The 17823-nt window shown below is 35.0% G+C and overlaps 1 protein-coding gene across 2 annotated transcripts in view; it reads left to right on the plus strand.

Annotated features, from left to right (window-relative positions):
- The window catches only part of PHIP (PHIP subunit of CUL4-Ring ligase complex), a 106628-nt gene that overhangs the window by 72009 nt on the left and 16796 nt on the right, over positions 1-17823 (plus strand). For both annotated transcript variants that reach the window (XM_085217744.1, XM_085217745.1), the window contains exons 21-31: positions 363-503; positions 1136-1212; positions 1927-2158; positions 4547-4666; positions 6779-6886; positions 7284-7408; positions 7597-7679; positions 12648-12759; positions 12958-13019; positions 14479-14634; positions 16576-16696. In XM_085217744.1, the coding sequence (XP_085073870.1) occupies positions 363-503; positions 1136-1212; positions 1927-2158; positions 4547-4666; positions 6779-6886; positions 7284-7408; positions 7597-7679; positions 12648-12759; positions 12958-13019; positions 14479-14634; positions 16576-16696 (1337 nt within the window). The remainder of the gene's footprint in view (positions 1-362; positions 504-1135; positions 1213-1926; positions 2159-4546; positions 4667-6778; positions 6887-7283; positions 7409-7596; positions 7680-12647; positions 12760-12957; positions 13020-14478; positions 14635-16575; positions 16697-17823) is intronic.

Raw genomic sequence — 17823 nt, forward strand, 5'->3', positions numbered from 1 at the left:
AAGAACTCATTCTTTACAAGTGACTTTCATTCATTTGAATCCTTTTGTGCATCGTCTTACCGTTTAAAAGCCTTGACTTAGCGTATAGAGATGACTGTTACTAATGGATGCATTAGTGTGTGGTGTCTTTCACAGATCTGACCCTTTAGATGGAAAAAAAGACATGCTTGAGTTCTCCAAAGAATCTGTTCTCCTCTAGACAGCTTTAGTTTTATACTTGTTTTGAATTTTCTGATGTTGAAACTTGTATTGTCTAGCTACAGCAAAGGTTGCTTCCTATAATACAAATGTTAAATGAAATCGTGTGTACTAATAAGATATATACTCAAAAATAATCTGTTTTGATTTTCATGTCTTTACAGAACCATTCTCATGATCATTTACTAGACACTAGTGACTCAAGAAAACAGCAAGCTAACCAGCACAACTACCGCACAAGATACGCAGTAGAAGAACCTGCAAGGCCTGCTGAAGAGTTAGAAAATGGACACAGTTCCTCAGACGTAAGATCCTCAGTTCCATTTCTGTTTGTTAAGCTCCTGTTTCAGCTAATTAAGCTTCTAGTTAAAACTCAGCGTTTTCTTTCAGTTCTTTAAAAATCAATGTTGAATCATGTTTTCATGTGCAGTTGTGTGTGTTCAGTTTTGCATAAAAATTAATTGACAAAAGGGATTTTGCAAAATAAATGCCTGCAGTATTAAATCTTTCCTAGATTGGTGAGCCTAAAAGTATGGCCTGTATAGCCTGTTAGTATGGTCACCTGCAGGGAGGCTGAACAAGATGACCTCTAGAGGTCCCTTGCAGCCTGTGTTTCTGTGTAGCTACAGTGGGAGAAATGGGTGTTTATCATTCATCCTAATTTTCTTTCATAGTAATTAAAAAAATAAAGAAAAATAGAGAAGTTCTACATTAAAGACTTTTGGAAATAATTTTCTTTAGAGGTAAGCTAGCCTTTTGAAATCAGGATTGAGAAGCACTAGGGGCTCGACTGTGTGTTGAAAAATATTGCTGTGTACTATGCATCTCTGCATAAATACTTTATTTCCTTTCATCTAAATAAGTCTGAATTCCAAAGAAAATGCTTTGTTTTTTTTCCTGTCATTGTCCATCCCAACTCCTCTCTGCCCTTTGTTAGGAAGGGGAAGTAGTTGTTGCCAGTGGTGGAACATCAGAAGATGATGAAAGAGCATGGCACAGTGATGGCAGTTCTAGGTAAGTGACAGTATACCTCATAGAAAAATGTTCTACTTACACATTTTATAGAATCTTATCTTTACTGCAAACAACCAGCAATAACGAAAATGTACATTTAGAAGATGGCAGAGAACTTAAAATTTTCAGGATTTTGTTTTCATCTGTATTGTTAGTTAACTTAAAATTCAGGAAATGTTTCACCCTTGTTTGCTATCAGCAGAAGTATTTCCCAGTAGTTTTTGGGAGGGCTGTTCTTTGCAGGTGCAGGCATGTAATTGCAGTTTCCTTTGGGTGCCAGTCTGAGCTTTGTGAACATCTCTGCTGGTCTGTAGCTTGAAGTTAAAGCAAAGACTGAGGTTGTTTCAAGCCGTTAGCTTCTTCTTGAGTACAATTCTTTTTTTTTTTTTAACTTCAGTTCAAAGCTCTTCAAAGCCATAAGACATGAGAATAATATCAGAATTTAAAATGTATCATCTGAACTGACCAAGTTATGAGTGGGTTTATTCTAGTGATGCTAGAATGTGATTTTTACAAGACTGAGTGATTTCAAAGCTTTTCTTTTACTACCATTTAAATTGAAGTTAGAATATAGGTTTTTAGGCACTACTTCTAAACTTCTAAAATATTGTAGTTTTCTAGACTGCTAACTCTAATCTTGTACTGGCTTATATTATATAGACCTGTGTACTTCTAGCTTTTAATTTCTTTATTTCTTTCATATGTCAAACGTAGCGACTACTCTAGTGATTATTCTGACTGGACAGCAGATGCAGGAATCAATCTGCAGCCACCAAAGAAAATTCCTAAACTTAAAACAAAAAAAGCAGAAAGTAGTTCAGAAGATGAGGAAGGACCTGAAAAACAAAAGAAGCAAATTAAAAAGGAAAGGAAGAAAGGGAGCGAAGAGAAAGATGGACCATCAACATCACCAAAGAAGAGAAAACCCAAAGAGAGAAAACAGAAGGTTAGATGCATTTTGTATATTGAAGAATGATCATTCTTAGTGTCTTGACAGAGTTGGATGACTGATTCAGTAATGTTAATTTAAAAACAGGTATTTTACCAGTAATAAATAAGAAGTACTGACTCATGTAAGTCAACAGATTGCTGTAATTACAAGCTTTCTAAACATTTAGCATTTCACTTAAGGAACACTTTAAATGTCCTTTAACACTATGTTATCTCGGACCATAAATTTCTTTTAGAGAGGTGTATTAATGTTATGTGTGCCTGTATTTTTTTCATCTGTACTGACAGTCTCCCCATTTAATTGCAGTTTCTCCTCAGGTCTACACAATCATGTCATTTTCTATTGATTTCACAATGTCTGATACTTGAACTATATTTCAACTATGTCAAGTAGAATTTCATTTTTCTTATTGTCTGTTTGGGTTTTGTTAGCTTTGTTGTAGTTCCTTTTTTAGGTCAGCTCATGAAAACTTTCAGTGACTTAAGTTATTTTTGTGTTTTTGATTACATATTTGCTGGGTTTTTTTGTTGTTGTTGTTCAATGGGAAAAAAATAGATCTTTCTTTATGAAGACCAGTGGTGATTTGATCTACACTCGATAGATGCCGAGTGTTTTCATAAGTGCAAAGCTTCTATTTTTGCAACACTTAAAGAAATAACTATATCATTTAAGTGATGAAATAAGCACGTTTTGGTTTATTTTATAAGATCAGGAGTTTTGACTAGTCCTCAACATCACTGTTTCATCATTTTGCCTCCAATTCGATATAGGGTGATGAAACAACCAAAATGCATGTTAGCATATTATCATTAAAAGCCTTCAGTGAAGTCACACAGGATGTTAGGTGGCAGTCTTACTCTTTAATTAAACAAGTTTTAGTTTGTTGTATGGAGTCCTTAGTTATAGGATCAGTACTAATAGTATCTTGGTATTTACACAGTCTAAAATTGGAAAATGGTATAATATCACAAAAATATATATTTTTTTAAAGAGGTGAAAGCCCTAGTTTAGCCTTTTTTTCTAAAATATAAAATCAGGTAACAACCTAGCATTTTCTCTTAGATTAAAACTAAACTGAGTGTCTTAGGAGGACTTGCATCTATTTTGGTCCCAGTTATTGTGATGATGGAACTCTTTGATTCCAAAAATGTCAGACTTAAATATTTCATATTTTAAAAATGACCTTCATTCTAGAATCAGAAGAAAATATTAGGCTGAAAGGAGTATCAGAAAATCATCTCTTCATTCTGAGCCTAGGTAGGATTAAGTATACCCATTACTCCTGACAGGTAAATCTTTGAATTTTTCGTGCTAGAGATTCTACTGCCTTGCTAGACAGAGAGCTCATAGTCTTACTGGCATAAAGTTCTTCCTGTTTCCTGAATCTGAATCAAACTTGGGTCTTTCCACTGGAAAGAAAGAGGAAAGTAGTACTAACTATCTTTGTTGCTAGGCACAAAATTATAGAAATTAAGAAAGGATTAAAGAAAGAAAGTCTTTTTCCTATTAATGCATTGGCTGCCAAGATCTTGAATGGTGCTTCCATTTCTAATCCCCCTCCAGCGACAGTCAATCTACAAATTAGTACAGGAGTGAGGGAGTACAGAGGAAGATCAAAGAGTGTTGTTTTATGTTAAGGCAGACTAACAGACTCTCAGGAAGAAGGTTTGAGGACATCTGATTAAAAAGCTTTTATAAACTGGTCAGTATTTTAGAAACCAATACAGAAGGTTTTTTTTCCTTATTTTGTTACACAGAGACATCCAGTGACAGACATGAAACTCAAAAAAGATTCTTTCCCATTCTCTTCTTACCTCCTCAAGAACAAAACCTGAATATGGTTTTTTCAGCTTAAGACCCAGCATCTCACTAGTCAGACCAGGCCTGATCAAGAATGATTTCCAGTCCTCATGAGTTGTCTAACTGTTTCCTGGATGTCATCTTTGAGGGATGGTGGTTTAAAACATAGTTTTAACAAGGAGAAGGAACGAGAAGGATAAGTGTAGAACCTGTTCACTGGATCTTGTTGCTAGATGGATTCTTAATACAAAGAGAGCTAAAAGTCAAAGCGTACATGCAGCTTTTGAATTAAGATTTAGCAATTTTTATTGTATATATTTCATCTAATTGGTTCAAGAGAATGACATCTTTAAGTTGGCATGAGACTTCAATGATTATTACAAAAGATTGTTATTAAAAAAAAAAAACTTTAAATTGTACTTTTGGTTTTGGCTAAACCAGGTTTATCTTCATGTGACATGTTCCTTTTTACATGAAATATATTAGAGAATTGGTAGTCAGTTTTTCATAAAGCACTTCCCAAAACACAGGGCTGCCCTAAATGTTGTTTTACTCATATTATCTTGTGTGCATTTTCTTTAGAGGCTGGCTGTAGGAGTTCTGGCAGAAAATGGTTTGACACTGGAAGAATGGCTGCCTTCAGCCTGGATTACAGACACGGTTCCTCGTCGGTGCCCATTTGTACCACAGATGGGGGATGAGGTACTGTAGCTTTTTCCCTGTATTCTTTTTTAATTTCAGCTTGTTTTTGCCTTTTTAAAAAATCTGGTTTTTTTTCCCCCCATTTATTACTGGAATATTTTGGATTTTCTTCAAAACATTCTTTTATTAGGCTAAAATTTGCTTTAGCGTCTCAAAGGTTTTCCCATACTTAAAATGTTTTGCACACAGTATTTCTTTGTCTTGACCTTTTTATCCCATGCTGTTGCAATAACATTGCTTCTTCTACTACATTCAGTGTGTTCTTCTCCTTATGACATGTTTATAGAACTTTTGATTCTGAGCTGGAGCTGTTCTTGGATACCAACTTAGAAGCTGAGCCAGTGGTTGCACATGCAAATTTTTATTTGTGCTTTTTAACTGAATCCAGTTTGCAACATAACTATGTAGTAATTATATGAGACTGAGAGGAGTAGCTGTTCAGTCAGTGTTTCAGGTAGAGAAAATGCTTAGGTACCTAGACTGTCTACCAGACGTGTTTTGGAGACAGTGCTTTTCTAAAGATTGAGTCCATACAAATATATTCGGTGCCAGATACCTTCTGGATACAGTGAAGTATCCTGGGATTCATCATTACCACGTTACCAGAAGACTTATCATAGCAGTTAAGTAAGATAAACTCCCATGTTTGGTCTTGTTCCTGCTGAATAGCACTGTATACTAGTAATTAGGCTCTGTAATTAGGCTACATTCTTTTGCTGAAAAAACTGTGTACTGGTTAGCAGGGAATTTCCTATCCTGTGCCTAGAAAGTAGAAGTAGTTGCATCAATAGAGAGAATGTTTGTAATGAAGTTGCTCAGTCTGAAATTCTCTCTCTCTCATACTTGCTTTTCCCAGATTTGTTTTAGGATGATGAATACTATCTTTTCACTAGAAAGTAACTTTCGAGGTCCCCAGAGACAAAAGATAGATTTAATTGAAGAAATGTGATAAAAAAAGAGGTCTTGAAGCTTGTGAACGTTTTGGTGGGCTGGTTGATATGTTTTATAAGATTTGGAAGGAGAGAGATTACAGATTTGTTTTCTTAAAGCTGTGCAAACAGGAAACAACAGTAGTGCTGTATTTAGTTATATTCAGTGCGTAACAATAGCACATACCATCTCTGTTTCCTTTTTGCATAGGTTCTTCGAGGATATTGTGCATGTCAAGTGCCCTGAAATGTAAGGGCATAAAACATTTATGATGTAAAATAAAGCTGAAGTCCTTCTCTATGTCAAAGGAAAAAAAAAATGCCATAAAACATTAAGAAAATTCAGTAACAGTCAGTGTAGAAGTGTAGAAGACAGATGCTCTTTATAGTGTTTTGTGATATAACTGTTCTGTGAACATATGGAAAAACAATGGTAGTTTTATTGAGGGCCATTTCCTCTGCTTTTTGTTGTGAGGCCTTCACATTTAAGCTATCGTTCCTTCATCCTACTTCATTCCATGATGACTTTTTTTTTTTTACTTTATTACAGCAGGGAATTATGACAAGAAATGTTCATCCAGTTTCTGTTAAAACTCTAGATTTTGACTTGTTGAAGTTTGCAGTGGAAAATACTTTTAATAATTTGTTATAAGTGCTTAAAATACCTATTTTTTGTTCTTGTTTTTGTTAGGCTGTTTATTTGGTGGTATGGAAGTGAAGATCTTCCCAATAAAATAGCCAATGTATTTCTTGTTCAAAAAAGGTGCAATTAACTATATACTCCATTTAGTGATACTTGACTGTCATCTTAGGGCTGTCTTTCTGTGTTGAATAAACAAGTGGAGTAGTGGGATTTCTTACTGTCATGGAATTGTGCTATAGTGTGATGATAAATGGATGGTTTGGGTTTTGCTATTGATATTGTTCTGGTTTCACATGTAATTTAGGATGTTCTGCTCATATTGAAAATGGTGTTGTCAATTCTTTCCTACTCTTTTCTAAGCAGAAAAGATTTTATGATACCTGCTTTGTCCTCTTAATTTCTTTAAGTACCTGTGACTTATACTGGAAAAACAAGCAGAAAAGAAGTTGACAAAAGAGAGAGTGCATACACTGTATGACAGCAGTACGCTAGCATTCTGATTACTCAAAATCTTAGCTAACTGTCTCATGTCACTTTTAGGTCTACTATTTCCGACAAGGTCATGAAGCATATGTTGTAATGGCTAAGAAGAACAAAATATATAGTATTAATCCCAAAAAACAACCATGGCATAAAATGGAATTACGGGTACGATTTATTTTTCATTTTTCTTTGGTATCTTAATATAAAAAGGAATTTTGAAAACTAACTGGAAGAAGATTGTTGACACAGATGTTCCTAATATTGGGTTCTTAAGATAGACGCAGGGGGAAAAATTTAACCTAAAAGCCAAATTAAATCATACCTTGAATTGTACTTCTTCCTTGAATTATTTGAACAAAAATCGGTTAGTCTGATTTTATTTTTACTTCACTTATATCTCATAGCAAAATATATTCCAAACAATACAGAATTAAATACTTGATTTTTTTAATATGTGCTGATGGAAATCTGCTAATTTCAGTACACTCATATTGTCATGTTTCAGAAACTTGTACTACCAGTGAAGTTAAAGATAACTAACATAGCATTTTGTTTATTCCAGGAGCAAGAGTTGATGAAAATAGTTGGGATTAAGTATGAAGTGGGATTACCTACTCTCTGCTGTCTTAAACTAGCTTTTCTTGACCCTGATACGGGTAAACTAACTGGAGGATCATTCACCATGAAGTAAGAAAAGCACTGTTATATGCAAATTGGAGCTTTTTTTTTTTTTTGGTAATTCTAGATTGCTCTGAAAATCAGTGACTAGAACTGTAGTTTTTGAAGGTTTGAAGTCAAAGTGTTGAATTACTACATAAGTGCCTTATTTCATATTTTTTGTATTATTTATTAGTTGTGTGTTTTATTGTATTTAGGTACCATGACATGCCAGATGTCATAGACTTCCTAGTTTTGAGGCAGCAATTTGATGATGCAAAACACAGACGATGGAATATAGGTAAGTTATGTGGGGTTTCTAGGTCTTTTTGTTTGATTGTTTTCACATCTCTGTATTTTCATTATAACTTATTTAAAGGTAGGGTGTGGTAAATAAATCCTATATTATACTGGAATTGGCGGATAAGGTCTGGCCATATTTGCATGTGAGTCTCACTTTGTTCTTGACTGAAGCAACAGGCAAGCAGGCAGAATACTGAAGTTGATTTGTGAATGAAGGTGCAAAGAAAATTTCAGTTGTGTGTTTACAGGGAGGAATGAAGAATACCTTTTCAGAAATACAATATTTATTGGTAACTGACATATTTTATCCCATGCATTGCCTTTCTCTCTATTTTTCAGATTGAAGGCCCTCTTTCAACCTAATTATTACTAGAATATTTTTTTTTCAGTTCTTTCAGACCTGCTTATTTCTGGAAATACAGAAACACTTTTTCAACCATTAGAAATTTATGATATCTAGATTGTTCAAACAAAATACCTTTCCTATCTCTCTTTACTTGTTTGGGTAAAGTGTTGGATACTGGAGAGTGTTTGTAATTGGCATGTACTCCAGTCAGATCTACTTCCTACTCAACTTTTCTGTATAACAGCAAAGATCACCTTTTAACAATGAAATCAAACAAGGGAGGAGAGCTACGATATGACAAAACATTTCTCTGTTTTCTTTCAGGAGGTCATGAAATAAACATGTTCTTATTCCTAAGAACACTCTTAGATTGTCCCTGAACTTGAAAGCTTGAGCAAATATGACTGATTCTTCAGAGTTCAGGGTGAACTCTTCCCCTAAGGGAGAAATTTGGTTTTGATACCATGTTTTGAGAATTATAAGACAACATATATATAGGTATAATATTAAACCAACTCTCAGAGTTTTTGTAAACTAGCACTGTTTGGCATACAGATTCAATTCCTGCAGTTCTTCTGTTCAGGAGCTGTGAGTAGCATATGCAGAGCTGACGTGGTGGCATTATTTTATTTTATTATTTTTTTTTTTTACCACTCCAGGCAAAGTGTCATATAAAAGAAGGGAAGATTTTAATGCAACAACATGATGGTATATCTGATTGCCTGTTCAGTAACAGTTGGTATGGTACATGTTTCTGCAGATATGCTGCATTTTTAGTCTGAGTTCACTATTTCTTTTTTGATGTCCTCTCCTAAGTTCATTGTAGCTAAGTAACCTGAACAAGTGGAACAGCTGGATGTCAGAAGCTCTTTCTAATTGTTTCTTATCTGATTTTTCTACCAGGAGAGGTGAATTGGTATCCTGTCCTTGATAAATTATGACATCCTTGCTGAGTATATGCGTGCATTAGTAATATATAGAATCACAGAATCATGAAGGTTAGAAAAGACTCCCAAGATCATCCAGTCCACCATCAATGTTTCCACCTACCATCAATATTTCCCTTTAGTACAACACCTAAATATTTCTCGGGCACTTCCAGGGACAGTGAGTCCACCATCTCCCTGAGAAAAAAATGTTCCGAACATCCAACCTGAATCTCCCCTGTCACAACTTGAGGCCATTCCCTCTAGTTCTGTCATGAGTTATATGAGAGAAGATGTTGAACCCCACCTCAGCACAACCTCCTTTCAGATTGTTGCAGAGAGTGATAAGGTCTCCTTTTAGTCTGGACAAGAGGAGGCTCAACGATCCCAGTTCCCTCATCTGCTCCTCATAAGACTTGTGATCCAGTCCCCTCACCAGCTTTGTTGCTCTATTCTGGACAAGCTCTAGAGCCTCAATATCTTTCTTGTAGCGAGGGGCCAAAAACTGAACACAGTACTCAAGGTGCAGCCTCACAGTGCTGAGTACAAAGGGATAATCACATCTTTGGTAACACTATTTCTGATACAAGCCAGGATGCCATTGGCCTTCTTGGCCATCTGTGGCTAGAAGACTGTGTGGAAGAAATGAACCTGGGGGTGTTGGTTGACGCTCAGCTGAATATGAGCCAGCAGTGTGCCAAGGAGGCCAAGAAAGCCAGTAGCATATATAAACGTAACTTACGTCATGTCATATGAATAAAGTTCCATATCCTATCACACATAATGATCTTCAAAAGGACAGCTAGTCTTTAAATCTAAGGGAATATGGTGAAAACCCATAGTTTCTAAATCATTAGGAAAATATACCTTGATTTCCTCATTAAAGATTAATATAGCATTAAGATCCCGTAGGAGACAAGTTTGGTCAACACCTACTAAAATGTCACCAATCTTTGCTTTTTCTTGATAGGCGTTAATCAGTGGTCTTCTCCTTTGCCACACTATGTGTTTCCACAGGATTGTGGCAGCAGTTAAAGAATGACTGCTGTGCCTCATGTATACAGCCTAGACAGAAATAAGTGACAAATCTAGAGCTAGTGGATGGAATTTAAGCTGTTAGCCTTTTTACTCTCAAAGCTATGAGGACAGGTAGCACCTCCTCCCTAGGATCACAATTATATTTTGAGAAACCTGCAGTTGTGAAAAATACACGACTACACAAAAAGTATTTTTCTAAGCTCCAGAATCTTTTGTCAAGATTTCTGGGCAAATAATGTAAGTCTCAAGTCATTACAGGTTAATACAAGTTCATAACTCTGACAACTGTGTTTCAGGGTTCATTGTTCAGTTCCTCTTCTGGGTGGTAAGAATAGTGTTAAAATAGTCTCCTTTTGTGAGACTGTATGAAACACTAAAGCAGGCGTAGGAAAGGCACTGATGCTAAAATTGTTACAGCTCTTCCAGGAGTCTTCTGAAGTGCTACCCTGGTCTCTTCTTGACATTGGGTATTTTCCAAGTACATACTTAATGTAGTTAGAACAAACACTGCAGTATTTTGTTGCAGTGTAGAACACAATATTAAAATGTTCTGAGCAGTTACTAGTTTGATCTCTCAGGACTACCATTACTATCATTTCTTATTTCTTTACGATTTCTGTCTCTTAGCCTACAGATGAATATTTTTATAGCTACTGTTAGAAGGATCACTGAATATTAAATATTCTGTCTTCATTCTAAGTCATTAAAACATTTTATTTCTTAACCAGTAATGATCCTAGGTGGTGGGTTGTGTTTTTTTTTTGTTATGTTTGAGATTTTTTGTGGTGGTGAAAAGGAAGAATATTTCCTTTATATATTATTTACATTTTTTAATACCAAGAGTTCCTGTGATTTTTAAGTGTATCAGTCCTTAAGATAACACACTTAAAAAGTCTGAGGAGTGATAGATTTTTCTTTGTACTCAGGTATGTATTTATTGCATCTCATTGTCTTCTGGTTGAACTAGAATACTAATATTTGAGCTAAAACATTCTGGTAGGATTCCTTGAGCATTTGCTATTCCTCTAAGACAGGTACGCATACATACCTCTTGGATAGCAGTCACTGTAAGTTTAGCATATATTTTATAATTCCACCAAACTGACATTATCTGGTGATATTCAGTTTTGGAAAATTATATTAAATCCCTCTTTTAACAAGAATTTTTGATTTAATGTCTTCATAGATAGCTTTCTTGTGTCCCATAGATAAGATCACATTAAGGGCAAAATAATGGTTGAAGGGATCCATCTGTGAGCATTTTCAATTACGTGCTCTTCTTACCTTAGCATTCTGTCCATAGGAATGCTGTGGCTTTTGAAAAAATGTGAAGAGACAGGTGGTATATGTTCCTTTATGTGGTTTTGAACTGCTTAGTGCTTAGCATCACGAAGGCACTCACAATCATACCTACTCATGTCTCTTCCTAAAACTGATCGCTGGGGAATGCCATGCAGGGAGGCTGTTCTGTAAGAGCTCTTCAGGCTACTCTGTTCCTGTAGAATACGGCATCAACCCTTATTTTCATTTTGGATATTGCATTTCAGATTTTGCTGGTATGAATTACTTTGTTCTGTTACTTTTAGCCGCTGAATGGAAGTTTAGTATTTGATATGTATACATGCAGTCCATTTAAAAAAAAAAAAGTGCAGCAAAGAAAGCAGAATGTCTTGAGAATGTATGTAGTCGTTAATAATTCAGACAACTGCAGCAAGCATTTGAGCTTGTTGAGGTTGTGGACTATTTCCTTTATGTGAGTTTGTTGGAGGAGGATTGCATTGCTGAAGGTTAGAAAGTGGCATGCATAGTTTTCAAATCTCTTGAAAACAAGAGTGTACAGTTCTTGGAATCTCAGATAATTTAAATGATCTTTGTTCTTGGATTGAGTGAAGTAAGCGCTTCACTAAAATTGTTTCTAATTTCTGTGGCATGTCTTATGGAAAGTGTTAAAAATTACAATGACGTGTGTTCTTTGTATTCTGATGTGTAATTCTTTAAACAATGCTTCTGACCTTTTTGCTTAGCTTACGATTGCATTGCGATAGTGAACCATTTCAAGTCATCATAAATGACTGCAAACCTTTTGAGGAATCTTTAATAAATTAAATTCTATCAGTCAGATTGCCTGCAGAATAAAGGAAATGAACCTCTGATTTGCAGTTGGAAATTGTTTATACACATAGCTGAAAAACACTTCAGAAACTAAGGAGAATTTGCTCAGCAGGATGTAAAAGTATTCCCTGTACAGAGGTGTCAGTGCGTAGTTATTTTAAGATAGCATGTGGCATTTAATGCAAGTAGATTTTAGTCTTAAAGGTGCAGCATTGCAATGTCCTAGTTCTGTATGAAATTAAGAAATAAATTCATATATAAAGGTCATGGAATTATATTTGTAAGCCACTGATTGTTTTTATTTGTGCCCATTCTTAATTGCTTCATTTTGATTTAAAGGTAACCTTCAGAAAGAATTTAAGAGTTTCATTGTGGTTGGTTTTTTCATTTGTTTCTTTAAATAATGTGATTCATATTTCTGTTCATGCTGCAAGCATTTAAAGAGATCTCTATTCAAGAGCAAGCTGAAGGTATCTGTAAACCAATTTTCTTCATAGGAATAAGGTGCCCTGCATTGATGAAATTATTTTGTGCTCTTACCTAGGTGACCGCTTCAGATCAGTAATAGATGATGCCTGGTGGTTTGGAACAATTGAAAGCCAGGAACCCCTTCAGCCCGATTATCCCGATAGCTTATTTCAGTGCTACAATGTCTGGTTAGCAAACTTATCTTCAATCTATTATAATTAAGTTTTTCATTTGACATATTGACTGAGCAACTTCCTCTCATTAAATTCAGTCATGCATCTTGCTGTACCAGTTTATTACAATAGTCTTTTAAATTTAAATAAGTTATTACAAACATTAAATTACTTTAAGCAATATTAGTAATTTAAATGTGGTTATTTTTTAAGCTGGGATAATGGAGATACTGAGAAGATGAGTCCTTGGGACATGGAGCTGATACCAACTAATGGTATGGTACATTAATAATTCAGTTTACTTTAAGAGTGTATATAAGGAAGTAAAAAACGTTGTACAATTTCACCTCTGAAGGAGTGCGTTTAAAGAACATTGCTAATGATCAAACTAAATTATGGACCAAGATAAATGGGCTGACAACTTTCCCTTAGGAAAAAAGCAGGCTTGAACAAAGTGTATAGAAATAGCCAGGAATGTTACAAACACTCCTAGTAGGCAGTGTACCGTTGCAGTTAACTTGTTATGCGTTTAGAGAGGTTTGAAGTTAAGCCTGTGCCCCATGACAGCTTTAAGCTGCCTATTCTCAGAAGTCTTGGCATGATTGCAGGTGTTCTGTGCATTGAAGTCTCCACATGTGCCAGTGAGAGCATTTGGTCATATAAGCTTTGCGGCCTGTTTGATCCAGAACTTGTGGCAGATAAACATGCAGCAGAGTGGGCAGTACAGCAGGGGCACTATTCACGGGCCAAGGACAGAATATTGCATTTTTTTTCTTCTTTACTCGAATGTTTTGATGATTTTATTAAAATCTGGTTAAAAAGTAAAGCAAAATCAGTATTTTTTCCTTCTATTTTATGGGAAACTTTTGCTAATTTTGTCATCCACAAGTAACCATGTGTAATTCTTCATTCTTTCAAGTTGTACATGTTTCATTTCTACTTTTTTTCATTTCAACCCTTCTTTTAATTGGTACTTCTTATAAATAAGTCAAAATCAAGAGTACTAATATGACCAGAGTAAATAACTACAGCAAGCAGATAACTGAATCCGTATTTGTATCCACACTGCATCAACAAATGCTGTCTTGTGTTATAACTTTTTTTCAAAAAAAAAAAAAGAAAGTTAAAGAAGAGCAGTGTGCATTGTTCTCTGAAAATCTACCTGTTACATTATGGGTTGTCAAAGTCGGTAGATCATTAAGAATGCCAGACTGATGGCACCTCATTTTGATTGCTCAGAAGTTCTGCTTTTAGTATTTGACTTGAAAAAATTTGGCAGGGTTGTTGAATCCCTCCGTGGCTGAATCTCTCTACGGAGACTGTTTCAGTGTCTAACATCACACATCTTAGCTCTGTCTGCAAATTGTCCACTACAAATCCTGGCTGCATTGCCAAGAATTTGGGGTTTTAAGAAACAAACATAAACTTTAATTATGATGAAAGTTTACCCTAATTGGTTGTAAAATAAATTCTGCAGTTAGCTATTTGGAAGGCAGTAAATCTAGTTTAATAAAGGATTTGCACACCAAATTGCATCATAAAGATTTAAATTTAAAATACAACAATAGAACTAGGATACTGAATGATTTGCTCAAAACATTTTTAATACAAAAATGATGTTTGTCTTCATTAGTGGAATGATGATCTACATTTTGAATTAATTTTTCTTAATTGAGTCGATTCATGTATTTCCTGAGATACAAAGATGAATATTTCATTGAATTTACATTCTAGCTGTATTTCCAGAAGAACTGGGGACTAGTGTTCCTTTAACAGACGAAGAGCGCAGAACACTGCTCTATAAACCTCTGGATGGAGAGTGGGGCTCCAGGACACGAGACCAGGAGTGTGACAGAATTATTGCAGGCATAAACCAACTCATGACTCTAGGTATGTCTTGAATATTATAGAAAGTGTTTTTGTATTATGTTTTGTACCTATGCTCATGTATACTTCTGAAATTACAAAGATCAGTAACTGCTAATGTTGCTAAAAATAATAATGAACCTTCTATTTGATTAAATGGAACAGAACTTTATCACTGCACATTTTAAATTTTTCATATAGTGAGTACATACAAAAACCTGAACTTTCTTTTAAAAGGTGTTTTTTTTTGTTTGTTTGTTTTTTGTTTTGGTAACGACGTATGTGAGGGGGGTTGGGTCTTGCATGGTAAAAACAAGTATTTGATTTTTGATGTTAGCTACTCAAATTACTTATTAGACTTAGAAGTGCCAGCCTTATGTTGCATAGAATACTTATTAATTGTACTACAGGTAGAAAAAAATATATGTTTAGAGAATGGATTCCTATGTCTAGGTTTCTCCTCTGTTAGCCTTGTTTTAATTCCACTTTTCTCCCCCACATAACCTCAGTTGTGTCTGAAAAAAACCAGAAGTTCTGTAAAAGCAAATATTGAGGATAAAGTAATTGATTAACTTATGAAAAGCCATTTGCTATTTGGATGTAGAACAATTACTACTTAGAAGTAGAAGGCAGTTTTGGATAAGGTAATTGTTAAAACACTAAACACATCACTGCAACATTTTCATGATCAAAGATGAGTGTGTGAGCTGGAGATATATCAGTGAAATACTGGCTGAATCACAAATCTTTGTATATTCTGTGATAAGTCAGCAGTCTCGGATCTTTGGGTAACAATGGTCATAAATTACATATATATAGCTTGCCAAAGACAGTTCTGATTTTGAATTACTTATGTTCAAAAATCCTGGAAAACTATTAACTTTTGAAATACTTTTGACTCCTGAGTATCCTACATTACGATTCCTTTGGTTTTATAAGAAGCTTCCTTTTGCTTCCAAAAGAAATAAAATTTATATGTAATGTACTAATCCAAATTATAGAATTATATTTAAAAATTTTGAGGAAAGGAAGTTTTGATTGTTTTCACCGTGTATTTTTATCAGAGAAAGTTTCACGTTTTTCATTTTTTGTATGGCATACTACTTAGTTTGGAATTTAACTATAGCATATGTGGTGTGCATTGGTCCAAAGTAGCTGTTGCTCAAAGGTTTACAAGAGAAAGTTAGCAACTTTCAGAAGAAGAGTTTCTGATTTTTGAAAACATTGGAGACATACTTTAAAGGCGTTATTTGCTTTTCTCTTTATTTTCCTTCTTAGTTTCAAATTTTAGAATGATGTCTAAGCAGACATGATGCTTTAAGCATGGGGGGGAGGGAAACAAACAGAATTTGGGCCAGCTGCATAGACTTAAATTGCCCAGTGGTCTTTGGCTTTATGGTGGATCAGTATGAAATAGCTTCTTTGCTATTTGGTCAAGATAGGAGAATTGTATTTCTGTTTTATATTGAGAATGGCTTTTCTCCATATCTTAATGAGATCAAAATACTACTATGGCTTTTATGGTGAGAATTTAATGAGTTGTTTTGTTTGAAGTTGAGAGAGTGGCAATATAAAACTAAATGGAATGAATGTGTCTTGTAAATAATAATTCTGAATTGCGTATCTTCTTATGCGTGTAATTTATATGTTTAAATTTACTTTTCAAATGTGTTTATTTTGCATTCACTTGCTGTGTCTCTGAAGAGCATGGTGCTTCATGCATAATAGGATGGGTGTGCAATACAGCACTTGTACTAGCAGCATACATGTGAGCAAACATTTTATACGTAAAATACTACAAATTGTTCAGAGTATCTAGCATGGTTATTACCGTTGATTTTGGATAAATATCATGTGTTTCAAGCATGAAAAAATAGCAGATGTTGCAGGAGGAAACTTTGAAATTCTTGGAACTCTAATTGTTTTTGTGGTATGTAACTTGGATTTATTTTGATTTCTGTGTAGATATCGCATCTGCATTTGTGGCCCCTGTGGATCTTCAAGCTTACCCAATGTATTGCACTGTTGTGGCATATCCCACAGACCTGAGTACCATTAAACAAAGACTGGAAAGCAGATTTTACAGGTTAGATCCAAGTCTCAGTTACTGCTGTGAAATATTGCCAGCAGTGGTTTTGGTAGCTGTTAGTCTTGTTATACCCAATTTAGAAATGTGCACAGGTGTGTTTTTCTGTTTGTCTAATCTTCTATCCTACAGGGATTGAACATCTCTTGACCAAAATGCATTTTACAATTATGGGATGTCAATTCTTGTTTATGTCATGTGAGATTTGAAAAGTATTGCAAAGTAAATTAAGTTTGCTTCTGATTTTTTTTAATAGGCGAAACCTTAGACGCCTGTCAAGTGTTTTATAGGTATATAATGTACTTCTGTTTGTTTGATTTTAAATATTGCATTATCATGTTAAGACATGAAATGGAACATAGTTTCTTAAATTGCTGGCCCTGAAATTCTAAATGGTTGGACAGCAACAAAAGTAATTTTAACTTTTTTAATGCGATTTTGACTTTTCCCCTAAACTGTGATTGCAATCATTGTATTTTATATGCAGTAAAAATATTATCCATTAAGGAGCACATTCCTTTAAAATACTACTTTTTGCTTTTTTGTTTTGGAAAATTTATGGTTTGCAATTGAGTCTCCTTCTAGTGCTTTTGTTGAATTCATCTGAACAGGACAAGGGGAAATGGTTCCAAGCTAAAAGGAGAGGAGATTTAGATGGCATATAAGGAAAAAACTTTTTTACAGTAAGAGTGGTGAGGCTCTGAAGCAGGTTGCCCAGAGAGATGGTGGATGCCCCATCTCTGGAGGCATCGAGGTCAGGCTGGACAGGGCTCTGAGCACCCTGGTGTAGCTGTAGGTATCTCTGTTCACTGCAGGGGAGTCGGAAAAGCCGATCTTTAAGGGTCCCTTCCAACTCAAACATTTCTATGATTCCACAGCATGTTGATTTGGGCAAAATGTCAATGTTAGTTCATAGAACTTCACATGTACTGACTGGAGATAGTACTCTAAACGGAAATCACATTTTCATTTTTTAAAGGATGCCTAGGTTTTATGTTTTATAATGCCATAATGCACATGTATCTGGTTCCATGTTAACTGCATGATAATCTAGCTTTGGCTTTTCTAATGTACTGCCATGTCATCAGCAGTGGCAAGGAGTTTTCAGTCACTTGGGTTTGTTTCCT

The sequence above is a fragment of the Meleagris gallopavo genome, chromosome 2 (assembly GCF_905368555.1).
Source record: "Meleagris gallopavo chromosome 2, MGAL_WU_HG_1.1, whole genome shotgun sequence".
NCBI lineage: Eukaryota > Metazoa > Chordata > Aves > Galliformes > Phasianidae > Meleagris > Meleagris gallopavo.